The sequence below is a fragment of the Excalfactoria chinensis genome, chromosome 2 (genome assembly GCF_039878825.1).
Source record: "Excalfactoria chinensis isolate bCotChi1 chromosome 2, bCotChi1.hap2, whole genome shotgun sequence".
NCBI lineage: Eukaryota > Metazoa > Chordata > Aves > Galliformes > Phasianidae > Excalfactoria > Excalfactoria chinensis.
The window spans coordinates 139645864-139659172 of record NC_092826.1 but is presented as its reverse complement, the minus strand read 5'-3'; the positions used below and the strand labels follow the sequence as shown (position 1 = coordinate 139659172).

Below are 13309 nucleotides of genomic sequence, written 5' to 3'. Positions count from 1 at the left end.
GTGATAACATCTTCCACAAAGACCATCTTTTCCTTCTTACAGAGCAGCCCTGCTGGGCTCCAAGTGTTGGCACAACTCTTTCCTCTTCATCATTCCTTGTTCCTTGAGGTGTCGTTGAAAAGACACAGCCAAGGCTCACAGATGCCTCTTGACCCCAGAGAAAGTCTCTAGATGCTGAATCCTAAGCCTGTATTCCCATCCCAAAATACGCTTTCTGGGCTTGCTTAATTCTAGTACCCACTGCATGTTGTGTCCTCAAAGTAAATACAGTGAACTTCACGTACGTCCCTCTAAGTAACTAGGTGAGATGATGGGATATTCCACCCATTTCACAAGGTTGTTGGATATCTCAGGTCTTGGACTTCATGACTCCCTCGTGGTGGTGGAGCTACATTAAAATACTCAGGCTAGAAGTCTTGATTTGGCACACTTCTCATCTGCAGCAGAGTTAAGCTGAAATGTCTGTTCTGGTTGCACAATACCCGGTTCTTGTACCAAAATAAGACCAGAAGAGGTCACAAAAAACATATCCTTTCTTACCCAGAAGATTGGACTTCCAGTACAAACCTATCTTTTTGCATTAGGATGGTGGCTATGGGCACAAAGAGCAACACAGATGTCACTCAGCACAGTAAAAATAATGTGGTCACATTCAGAATATGGCTTATTATACCCTACATTCAAATGGCACAGATTGAGAAAGCTGGAAGGGAGAGAACAAGCAAAGAACAAACAGAATTGTGTTGTAGGAAGGAAAGGCAGAAAAGGAAAGACAAAAGAACAGTGGGTTTATGTGCTACAAAAAGAGAGCTGGAAAGGAGAGAGGTTAGCAGGTTTGTGTTTGAGGAAAGGAAGAAACGAAAGGATGAAGAAGAATATAGAGTGGTATTTTCCAATCAGAGGTCATCAAAGACAGGAAATGCTGTTTCAAACAAATGGAAGGGCAGTTAATAAGGCTGAACAAACAGACATGGAGAAGTGAACACCCGCTAGCAGAGGATGGGTATGTCTAGTTAGGAAACAGGTCAGTTTTACCCTGTACTGTTAACACAGAGGTAGTCTGGTGCTCCCCGCACACACAGCTGTAGTCTCCTGCATCATCCTCAGCCACTCCACGAATCACCAGCTCTGCCTTGGGCCCTTCCTGCCTCATTTGGTATTTCTCACTCTCTTTGAGAACCTTCTGGTCCTTCTGCCACTCCACCGGAGCAGCCTTGGTGAGCTCGCAGTGCAGGATGACATCTCCACCTTCTTCTGCCTCCTCATTCTTTAGCTCTTCCTTAAAGAGTGGTGGCAGAGCTGAAGGACACAACACGGACAAACGGTCACTAGAAAACCAGAATTCCAATCCTAACTTCTTTGTCCTGCTTGGTATTATTTCCCCTTATGCCTCCCCTTTCAACCTACTCTTTTGATAGCCTAGATCTTAACCTCTCATCCAGAGTTATGTCTATCTATAGCTCTATTAATTTTAATAAAGACTTTTTTTACCATGAACTGTTAAGGTTGCTGTTGTCTTCTGGTCACCACAAACACAAGTGTAATCTCCAGCATCTGTTACATCTAGGTCACAAATGACCAACTCTGCAGTGGTGCCACGCTGGCTCATTTGGTATTTGTCACTCGCTTTGAGCATTTTGGACCCTATTTTCCACTGCACTGGAGCTGCTTTGCTTAATTCACAATGCAGAGAGACTGATGCTCCTTCCGTGACTTCTTCATTTTTCAGCTCTTCCTTGAAAACAACTGGCAGGGCTGGGAATGGAAAGCCAACAGACAACGTATTTAAACTAAGACCTCTGTACTTATGACTGGCATCATGAACCATTAATTTAAGTACAGCTAAGTCAGATAATCTAAACATTGAGATTACCACTATGATGATGTGGAAAATGACAGTAAGAAAAGAAACTCTGAGCTGGAAGGTCAAAGTACCACAGGATCCAAGATGCGACTTAAAGAATATATCTGAAACATCTCACTCTAACGTGAGCATTTCATAACATATCCCAAGCTGGGAGGAACCCATAAGGATCATCGAGTCCAACTCCTGGCAGTTGGGCTGAGTTCTCAAAACGGAGCCACAATACATCAAAATAGGGCCATAAATTAATAATTCCTGGGGAAAATCCAAAAGCTGATAGGGTGAACGTTTCACATCACAGCGGGATGATGCAGAGAACCAAAGAGCGGACAGCCATCTGCAAAGTGATTTTACCATTCACTGTCAGAGAGGCAGTGGTATGCTGGTCTCCACACACACAAGTGTAATCTCCTGCATCCTGCAGATCTAGCTCATGGATTTCCAGCTCTGCAAGGACGTCATCCTGCCGCATGGTGTATTTTTCACTTGCTCTGAGGATCTTGTTTCCTTTCTTCCATGAGACGGGTGAAGCCTTGGTCAGCTCACAGCGCAGAGTGACTGTCTGGCTTTCCATGGCCTGCAGGTTCTTCAGCTCCTCTTTGAAAAGTGCAGGCAAGGCTGAAGGTTGTGAAATGGACAGAGGACATTAAATAACGACACGTCACACAGGTGAAGATGGATGAGGACAAAAAGAAACAGAGAACATTTCAGTGGAGACAGAGTTGCAATTTCCTAATCCTGGGGCATTGGAAAAACAAATAGGCATAAGCAGAAAAGTAGCCTGGGTGCAACCAGAGCTTGAAGACAGCTTACAGATTTATCCTAACCCAGCTGCGGGTGAACACATAACAAACAGTGATGAGCTAGGAGAAAAAGTGCACAGTGATACAGATACATAGGTGTGGTTTTTTTTACCATTCACTATCAAGGCAGCTGTTGTCTCTTGTTCCCCACACGCACATGTGTATTCTCCAGCATCTTTCAGCTCTGTATCGTGGATGAGCAGCTTCATGACGGTGCCCTCCTGTCTCATTTTGTACTTGCTGCTGGCTTGGAGCAAAGTGCTTCCCTTTCTCCACTCTACCTGAGCAACTTTGGTCAGCTCACAGAGCAGAGTGGCCGTTTGCCCTTCTGTTACTTCCTCGCCCTTCAGGCTTTCCTTGATGTGTGCAGGCAGTGCTGAGGATGCAATGGACAGAGGTTAAATGGAGCTGCAAACAGCCTCTGGATGAAGAGCAGAGCTGGGGGAAGGGAAGGCTGAAGCAAGAGTGGGGAGATGTCCTAGGGTCTGTTTTCACATCTACATATTTCATAAGGTCCTACAACCACTTTGTATTAAGGGCAGGGGTGTAGGTTTTCCCCTTTGATAAAAAACAAATGCAAATTAATTACTATGACCATGATGTGAAAAGTCAGACTCAGAGGAAAGTATGCAGAGATAACAATAAACATGGGGAAAATAAAAACACAAAATGAATCAAAACCATGAGCTTGATGATGAGAACATCCAGATGAAAAACGTGATTACCGTGTACTGCTAAGGAAGCTGTGGACTGTTTATCCCCACACACGCAGGTGTAATCCCCAGCATCGCTCTCATCTAGGTTATGGATCACCAGTTCTGCGGTGGCATCCTTCTGCCTCATTCTGTATTTCTCACTAGGTTTGAGCACTGCGTGCCCCTTTTTCCATTCCACTGGTGCAGCCTTGGTCAGCTCACAGCGCAGAGTGACTACGTCACCCTCAGTGGCTTCCTCGTCTCTTAACTCTTCTTTGAAGAGAGCAGGAAGGGCTGAGAAATAAAGAGCAAACATTTTCATGACATGCAATTTTTGGCCACCAAAAAGATGTGACGTTCAGCATTACTTATCCATGCCTTGTTAAGGACACAAGCAGGAGGAATAGGAAGACTTCACCTATGGCTAAAACTATAACTTCCTTGCCTGGAAAATTGGTACTGAAGGTTATACTGTCATCAGGAAAATAAAGAAGTTAAAGATTTATGCATTAAAGATGCTTAACTCAAGAGTTAGAGTGGATGCAAAAGGCCGATGGGTTAAATGGAGTAGGCTTCTTCAAAGTGCTCGTGTAACAGTAGAAATAAAAACGAAATAGGTTGTCTCCATTATGGACTTCTCCTGTAAGACTATCATATCAGGAGGTTCAGGAGTGTCCTAACACTGAACTCCTTTGGAACAACTAATAGAATCCTTGAGTTGAATGCTGGATTGCAATGCAGTAATACATATCTTGGGAGTAGTAGGATGGGATAGTGTCTGCTAAGTCTTTGGAATGGGGTGGTGACCACTTTTGGTCGTAGAATATGCATAAAAGAGTCAAAGCTCTGACTCTGACCAGCAAGAAATAAATATTTGAGAGTACAGATGTAGAGAATAACTGGGCAGCTATCCATTACAAAGCAGAGATGCTCATGGGTCTTTGGACAGGTAATGACAGAGCAAGGCGAAAGGAAATGATGTGGGAAACAATGAAAGCTTCAATTCTTTAAGAATTGCTAAATGCAACCAAGTAGAAGCAATCTTAAAGGACAAGGTTTAAGACAGCAGAAAGCTTCTCAAAGAGGCTACATTAAGGGCATAATCACACAGACTATCCTGCTAGAAGGACTATCAGGAATAGTCTACCTAAGTCAAAAGTTCCTAATTTTCCTGAAATTCAGAGCCATAAAACATAGAATCATAGAATGGCCTGGGTTGAAAAGGATCATAATGATCTTAGAAATACTAGAGAATAGAGAGGCAAAGGTTGGGTTCTCTGTGCATCCCAGCGGAGTCAGGGCAGTTCCCAAATTCTGGACTCGGGCAGTTCTTAGGCAAAGAGACCAACCAGAAAGAAGAGCTGGAAGATAATCTACAATGAGACTTTGACATCAAATGCCTCCAGGCACAGCTGTGTGCTCCATGCAGTTGTACAGTCCAACTTGTGGGTCTTGGTTGTGCCAGAATATTAGCATGCAGAAAATCTGGCCAGCTTGAACTAGAAGGAACAGAAATAACATAATGACACTCAGTAAGTTGATCTGAAGGAAGGAAAACAACAAAGAGGAGGTTGGTCTGCCTCTTTCAGGAATCTATGTTGATAGTTGGTGGCCTACAGAAGAATGAAGTGTTTAAATTCCTTGTGTTTTTTGTTTATTGTTTATTATTATTATTTTGTTTGCTTGTTTGTTTCAATATTTAATGATAGCTAAGAGAAAACAAACTCTGAAGCCAACAATGTAGAGAAGTCTTACTAACTTTGCAGGAGAACTCAAGCTGGGAGAGAAACTGAAAGCACTTTGTTAACAGAATTAGGATCTTGATGGAACAGTGGCAAGATCCCAATCAACTACATAAATACAAGATAGGTAATAACAGGCGGAAGGTATTCAGAAAGAGGTTTGGGATTACAGGAGATGACTGTTCAAATGTAAGTCAAGAAATCAATTCTGATACAAAGAAAGCAATAATGATGATAGGATATATAATGTGGAGTGTCATATGCAAGATATGTGACACATTTGAACCCAGACACCTTCACCCTGCTCCAGCCTGGAAGGCCTCACATGGAGCACTTGGGTCCATTTTTGGCCACTGTGCTTCTAGAAAGACATGGATGAGCCAAAGGCATTCCAGAAAGCAATGGAGATGAGCCAAAGTCTAGAAAACATGATCTAGGAAGAAAGTGTGAAAGAAATGAAGCTGCTTAATCCAAAAAAGAGAACAGAGATGGAGATGTGATAGAAGTCTTCAAATCTGTTACAGACAAGACTTCTTCCTCTCCACAGTGTGTGGAACCTAAGCTGGCTCAAGAAAGGTTTCAGTTGGCCTTAGGAAGAACTTCCCAGCAGTAATGACAGACAGGTGTTGAGATGGGTGTCTGGGAGAACTGCAGATTCTTCACCGTCAAAGGTTTTTAAGTATAGGTTATACAGGGGTGATGAGTTGGGACTAGATGACTGCAGGGGCCCTTCCCAACTCTATTTCCCACAGTTAAATTGGAAGTTCAAGATGGAACCTATCTTTGTGCTGTACATAAACATCAAAATGAAAAAGTCTGGGAAGCAAAGCAAAGGGACTGACTCACTGACTTTCTGTGTGAGAAAGATGGCTGAAAACTATTTCCTCCTGTCCTGCATTAACAGTGGAAATTGTGTTTCCTCTCTTCCAAAGAAAGCTCGAAGAAGTGTTTCACTGAAGACTATGAAGAAGTCTCATACTCCATAATGCCGAATATTCTGCAATACCAGAATACAAATCTACACAATCCGTGATCAAAGTTATACTAAGAAGATGCACCGAGACCAAGTTTTGTCTGTACTGTTCATACCAATCTGTCACATCCTAATCTAACTTGAAATCTAAGATTACTCTTTTCCAGAACGCACAGGCCCAAGTCAGATATAAGTAACAATAGAACATGTAAGCGTGTGGAACCTTTCAGTGTGGTACAAAGCAATGTAGTCATGCACCAATGGAAGCAGGGAGAGAAAACTTGGGAATGCAACATTAATATAATCAACAGAACTAGATTTCTATCTAGAATTGGATAAAAACAACGTGTTGTGATTGGTGTTTTTTCTTTTACCGTGCACTGTCAGCACTGCAGTAGTCTTCTTGTCCCCGCACACACAGGTATACTCCCCAGCATCCTTGACTTCCAAAGCATGGATCAGGAGTTGTGCTGTGGCACCTTCCTGCCTCATAGAATATTTTTCACCCGATTTGAGCACTTTGTGCCTCTTTTTCCACTCCACAGGGACAGCCCTAGATAGCTCACACTGCAGCGTGGCTGTTCCACCTTCTGTGGCTTCCTCGTTCTTCATCTCTTCCTTGAAATATGCAGGCAAGGCTGAGGAGTTCAAAATGAGGAGAATGTATGACCACGGGAGTAATTCAAGTAACCACTTGTTTGTGGTCTGTGGACCACGTATGACAAGCAAAGCCTTCCTTAATCCAAATAGCATTGATAGTAACTCTGAGAATCGTCTGATAGCAACTTTGGAAAGTCTTGTTTGTAAAGCAGTGATTTTTCTTATAGCATGTTCTGTGTTATGAAATGGAGAACCACACCACATATTGCTTCAGACTCTGCAAGACAGCCTTACTTTGGGCACCGCTTACCACAACGGAAAATAAAGCCAAAGTAGAGAGTTGAAGTTCTGTCATAACTCTGATCATTACTGGAAAAGCTCATACATTAAATTATGTCTGTTTGCAATAAACATCTGACCTATGCCTGGCATTCACCAGCACCTTCAGGGCTTTATGCACAAGTCCAACCACATGTAGTTAAATTAATCTGAAACATGGCTGCAATTTCAATACTACTCTGCTTTTCTTTTGTTTCTGTTTTTTCAATCTGCTTGGAAATAATCTACTTAATTGGGTATAAGATTATTTTTTTACCATTCACTTTTAGAGCAGCTGTGGTTTTCTGATCTCCATAACAGCATGTGTAATCTCCAGCATCTGCCAGATCTAAGTCACGGATCACCAGCTCTGCGGTTGTGCCCTTGCACGTTATGGTGACCTTGTCACTCGGCTCCAGGGCTCTGTCTCCTTTCCTCCATTCCACAGAAGCTGCAGGCTTGTTCAGCTCACAGCAGAAAGTGGCCACTCCATTTTCTGTGGCTTCCACATTCTTCAACTCCTTTTTAAAACGTGGAGGGAGGGCTGAAGATCACAGGTGAAGAGAGAGCACTTTAAAACTGAGGAAATACCGTATCCTGACTGCTCCGTTGCCTTAAAACCCTTTGATTTCAAAACGTTTTCATTCACACATATAGTTCATGAGATACAAACATCAGGGGCATCTCTGCCTTACTCACTGCAGCCTGAATCGGAAATCAGGATTGAAGGAGTGTAATTTCAGTACTGGGACGTGTATTTTAAATCCATTTTAAGATGTAAGCAACAGAAAACAGACGGCAAGCTTTAATAGAGTTTGCACAGCTCTGTCTTCAGATCAAATGAACAATCAGCTGGAAACCCATCACTTAATATTCCAGGCTGTAATGCCTAGTTCTCACCTGTCTTTCTCAACTATTAACATAACAGAGCATTTTCCAATTATATCTAAGAAAAAGAGGTGAAAACTCACTGGTAAGTGATATGCCTAGAAATTAATTAACGGGAAGTGGTATTTACTACTTCATCAAGATCTTCAGCATCTGTTTCCAGACTGCATTAATGTGAAAGAACAGGAACAGAAAAGCCTGTAAGATGCTACGTATCATTCCCAAGTGAAGGACTTCCACAAAAAGTATGTGGTAAACTCATTTATCATAGAAATCTAAAGTAATAGATGAAATCGGTGCCAATTTGCGATCCTGCATGAAAGCCCAGATGGCAATGCAGAAATTCCCTACTAAAAGTAAGTATTTTACCATGCACTGTCAGAGATGCTGTAGTTGTCTTGTCTCCACACACACACGTGTAATCTCCCGCATCTTGTTCCTCCAGGCTTTGGATTGTCAGCTCAGCAATGGTATCCTTCAGCCTCAGTTTGTACTTATCACTGGGCTTGAGCAACTCCTGTCCTTTCCTCCACTCCACCGGAGCGGATTTAGTCAGTTCACACTGCAGAACAGCCGTCCCACTTTCTGTGGCTTCCACATTGGCGAGTTCTTTTTTGAAAAGCACAGGCAAAGCTAAGAGAAGTAACATAAACAGAGTACATCAAACCATTAACCAGACCTTGAAATGTGTAGGTGTGGCACTGAGGGGCATATTAGTGGGCACGATGGGGATGGGGAAAGGTCTTTTTTAACTTCAGTGATCCTATGAATACAGAATCAGGTCCTGTGCACCATTAGGCCATGGTTTACTGCAAGTTGCCTTGTGTGGTGTCATCAATGTAAAAAGAAAGCAACTTGCATAAGGAAGCACCAGCCTGAAGGAAGGAAAGGACACAAGTACCTTTAACTGGAAGAAATAAGAGGAAATAAAAGCATGCAGAGACATCAGAGAGATGTTTGCCTCCAGTTTTGCTCCTGTCTTTAAAAGCATCTCATCTTTCAGATACCCCTCAAATAGAAATGTTCCTTTAATCTACTGGAACTGTATGTGACCTGTTGGAGGGGAACACAAAGCTTTTCTCTAATCACCACAGCAGAGGCAGGAACAAATTTCAGCTTGCTTCTCCTAAATCAGGACCTTCAGAGTAATGGTTTGTTGTTGGGCTGTTGATCGTGTTTTGTTAAAGTATGGTTTCACCAGCACAATATACCACAGTGCTGCAAAAGAGTCATTTCCTCCCACACTGAAAAAACCTCTTCCTAGCTGAGCTCAACATTCTTAATGAACTTTCCTTGAAGTTAAGCAATGGCATCCAGTGACATCAGAGAGACACAGAGGACAAACCCTCTGAGAACAAGCTTGTAGTTAGAGGTCTAGATGCTTTGGGCCCTATCAACTGCTCTTTGTACTCTGAAAGCATTCAGAAAGCTCTAGGGTATGAAACCATCACAACTCCATGCTGCCATTAGGTGATCTGATTCACCCTGACGCTGGGAGACAGGATGAAATACCAGCAAAGCAGATGGGACGAGGTGGGCTTTGAGGACCCTTCCAACACAAGACATTCTAAACCAGGAAAAGGCTGCAGAATCAAAACATCAAAACCAGTGAGGAGACCTCCCAGAGAAAAAGGGTATCTCCGAGATGCAGTTATGATAAAGGAGAATGGGTTGGTTTTTTTTACCATGCACCGTCAAGACAGCTGAGGTCTTCTGATCTCCACACACACAAGTATATTCTCCAGTATCCTCTACCTCCAGGTTTCGGATCAACAGCTCTGCAGAGGTTTCTTCTTGTCTCATCCTATACTTATCACTTGACTTGAGCATCTTATCTCCTTTTTTCCACTCCACTGGGACTCCGACCTTGCTCAGCTCACAGCGCAGTGTGGCAGTTCCACCATCGGTGGCTTCTCTGTTCTTCAAGCCCTCTTTGAAAAATGCAGGTAAAGCTGAGGGACAGCAATACGAGCAGTGAGATGTGAGCTCCGAGGAGTTCAAATTAAACAGTGGTATTTAATTTCCCTTTTCCTTCTTATCTTGAATGGATTTATCAACACAAGTTGTCAATATTCTCCACGAATCAGTACGAGGAGCAAAATAATGCCATCACTGGGAAAGGATCCAATGATTGCTGCGACCCACAGAGATGTTTCACTGAGAGAAACAAATCAATACAGACAGAAGTAGGTTCCCCCCACCCCACTTTTCCTGTGAAATTTCCAATAAAAACAATTAAATTGAAATTTCTGGGAAAAAAATAAAAAATAAAGGGTTTCTCACACAAAGTCTTAAACCATAATGAAAACAGGATGTTTGCTTAACATCCTGCATCTTAACATTAAGCAAATGGAAAGGAACTCTGCACTAAAATAAGGAATGAAACACTGAGTTTCATTCTAGAATTCAGTTTGAAATGAAACTGTTCACTTCAATACACAATAGGGAAACAAGCATTTTCACTTCCATTGACGTGTTCTTTCAAACATGTCAGTTGCAATAAAAGTAACTCGGGATAATAATCCCTGAGGTAGTTTGCGTTTGCTTTGCACGGGAGAGTCTGGTCTGTATGTTTTAAACCACTTCGGTATCCCAGGAAAATAGAGAGTGGGAATAAGATTTCAGGGAATATCCTAACCAGGCTGAGTTTGATGACACCTTAAAAACACCAAGTCATGGACCCCTTTGGGACTCAACATTCTTGAGCACAATGGGGATTGTGATAAAGGAATCTGCAAGAGGGAAAACCAAGATATCAGCCCTCAGCAAATGGGTAGCAGCAAGCCTGGTTGCCTGCTTTCTCCCCAAGCTCATACTCTGACACCCCTCCTGTGCCATGCACACCAGCCATGCTGATGCCAACAGGAACACATCATTGACATCATGGAGCTGAGGATGAAGGCCTGGCAGAGGAAGGAGGTGGCAGGGTAACAAGGCATCTGTTCTCCACATGGACAGAGAGAACACAGCAGTTAATTGTAGCATTCATCTGGATTCTTTTGTTTTACCATGTACTGTTAGAACAGCCGTAGTCTGCTGGTCTCCGCACACACAGGAGTAGTTTCCAGCATCTGTCATGTCTAGATTTTGGATTAAAAGCTCTGCCATGACGCCTTCCCGTTTCATTTTATACTTGTCACTTGACTTGAGGGTCTTGAGGCCCTTTTTCCACTCCACATTAGCAGCAGCCTTGTTCAGCTCACAGTGCAGAGAAACGCTTCTACCTTCCGTAGCTTCTTCATTGCTCAGTTCTTTGGTGAAAAGAGTGGGTAGGACTGCAGAGTAAATGGAATATTAACATGGCATCAAAGCTGAGAAAGCCTGGCCCACGGTCTACTTGCTCTCTTCCTTCATCTCCCTGAACCTGCATGCCACAAAGCTTTCCCCACACTCCAGGATTATGTTCATATTTCAGTTTACCTTTTTTTTCCTTGTTTGCATGCTTTAAAATTTGACTTTAAAGCAAACTTTTTACTATCCACAAACTAAGTTAACAAGCAATCCACCCCGTATTTTACAGATCATAAAATTAAAGGCCATATTTCAGTAGGACTCCTGGAGCAACTCGTTTGCCTTGAACACTTCTCCAGAAGTACCTGAGCTGTGGCACTGTCTGTAATCTTACAAATGGATCCCCTAAGACAAAGCCCTGCAAACGTGCTGTCAGCTTTATGCAGATACAGCAAACGTTTGGTGAGAATTAAAACAAAACTGCTTAAAAAAAGGGGGCTGGGCACAGTAGGAGTGTGGGGAAAAAAAAAGAGTATTTCTTCAGTAAGATGCTCCTTAGCATCACACTTCAATGAAAACTCTTTCTGCTTCGGAGCAACAGATGTAGCAGCCTAGGAAACTAAGAGTAGATATGAATCCCACCTCTAGGACAATCCTTATGAGGACAAAATCTAAACATCAGCTGCACTGGATTGGGAATGGTGTCGAGAGGGAGACCTGTACTTCAGGTCATTCTAACACAGCACATCAAGACGGGATCAGGTGAGAGGAGGGGAGAGAGGCAGTGGTGGGGCAGAGAGAGAGAGGAGAAAAACAGGAAAGAAAAACCTATCAGCAAGGTTGGGAATGGAAAAGTGTGGAGAGGTCAGATGCAGTGGGAGAAAAAGAGTTCAGAAACACGTGCTGAGAATTTCTTTTTTACCATTTACTGTCAAAGTGGCTGTAGTCTGTTGATTTCCACACACACAGCTGTAATCACCAGCGTCTGCCGAATCCAAATCCTGGATCACCAGCTCTGCAAATGGGCCTTCCTGCTCTATTTTGTATTTCTCACTTGGTTTGAGGACTTTATTCCCCTTCCTCCATTCAACAGGAGCCGATTTGCTCAGCTTGCAGTGCAAAGTGACTGCCTGGCCCTCTGTAGCTTCCTTGTCCACCATTTCTTCTTGGAAGAGGATAGGTAAGGCTGAAGGATGCAATACCAACAGAGATGGAATCAGAAATGTAATGAAATAACCTGGAACTTCCACTGAATTATTGGACTGCAGTGTGTGCATTTAACCAGAGGTACCACTGCTAAGTTATATGAGGGGGGAAGACCTTCTAGAGCAGAGAGAAATAAATTAGAAAGAGCAATTCAGAACATTACTGAGCTGTCTCAGAGGAAAAGAAAGGCAAGGGAATGCTCTCTAACAGGATGACTTGCTCCACAGAGCTGACAACATGAAACCTCTACAGACTTGTACTGACCAAGCATCAGACAATCAGAAAATGTTGTCAAACACGCTCAGCTTGGGGCTTAATGAGAAAGATGGGTAGAATGTTTACCATTCACTCTCAAAGAAGCTGTGGTCTTCTGGTCTCCGCACACACAGGTGTAACTCCCAGCATCGGTCAAGTCTAGGTCTTGGATGACCAGCTCAGCAAAGCGCCCTTCCCGTCTCATTTTGTATTTGCCATTTGCTATCAGTGCCTTCCCATCCTTCCTCCACTCAACCATGCTGACTGCCTTGCTCAGCTCGCACTGCAGCGTGGCCGTTCCACTCTCCGTACCTTCCTCGTTCTTCAGCTCTTTCTTGAAGTGGACTGGCAGGGCTGAGAGATGCAGAATGAACAAGGGGTTGCAACCCAATGCCCTCTGGTCAGCAGCTGCGTTGTGATTTATAAATGACTCTCCAGACCTTATTCCTATGCCATTATCCTTAACCATAATCCATCTTTTTTTGTGGCTTGTAACAACATTTTCTAGCAATCAGAGATCTGATCAAGAACATGCACACAAACAACAACCTTATCCAGACAGGAGGTCAGGAATCCTCCTTAACAGAAAATCACAAGGAATCTTTTCCCACACTAATTTAGGAAGGCATACACGCACATTAGTGTCCTTCACTTGAGAAGTCATTACAGAAACACACATGCAACACTGAGAGTGATGAAATCTGATTGTGGATGGAGAATGGGGAAAGGAGTAG

The 13309-nt window shown here is 43.1% G+C and overlaps 1 protein-coding gene across 1 annotated transcript in view; it reads right to left on the bottom strand.

Moving 5' to 3' along the window:
* The window catches only part of OBSCN (obscurin, cytoskeletal calmodulin and titin-interacting RhoGEF), a 167003-nt gene that overhangs the window by 82602 nt on the left and 71092 nt on the right, over nucleotides 1-13309 (bottom strand). The window contains exons 39-50 of the mRNA XM_072328332.1: nucleotides 12663-12929; nucleotides 12037-12300; nucleotides 10892-11158; nucleotides 9569-9835; nucleotides 8253-8516; nucleotides 7273-7539; nucleotides 6452-6715; nucleotides 3393-3656; nucleotides 2780-3043; nucleotides 2219-2482; nucleotides 1492-1755; nucleotides 1036-1299 (exon numbers count right to left, since the gene is read on the bottom strand). Of these exons, the coding sequence (XP_072184433.1) occupies nucleotides 1036-1299; nucleotides 1492-1755; nucleotides 2219-2482; nucleotides 2780-3043; nucleotides 3393-3656; nucleotides 6452-6715; nucleotides 7273-7539; nucleotides 8253-8516; nucleotides 9569-9835; nucleotides 10892-11158; nucleotides 12037-12300; nucleotides 12663-12929 (3180 nt within the window). The remainder of the gene's footprint in view (nucleotides 1-1035; nucleotides 1300-1491; nucleotides 1756-2218; nucleotides 2483-2779; nucleotides 3044-3392; nucleotides 3657-6451; nucleotides 6716-7272; nucleotides 7540-8252; nucleotides 8517-9568; nucleotides 9836-10891; nucleotides 11159-12036; nucleotides 12301-12662; nucleotides 12930-13309) is intronic.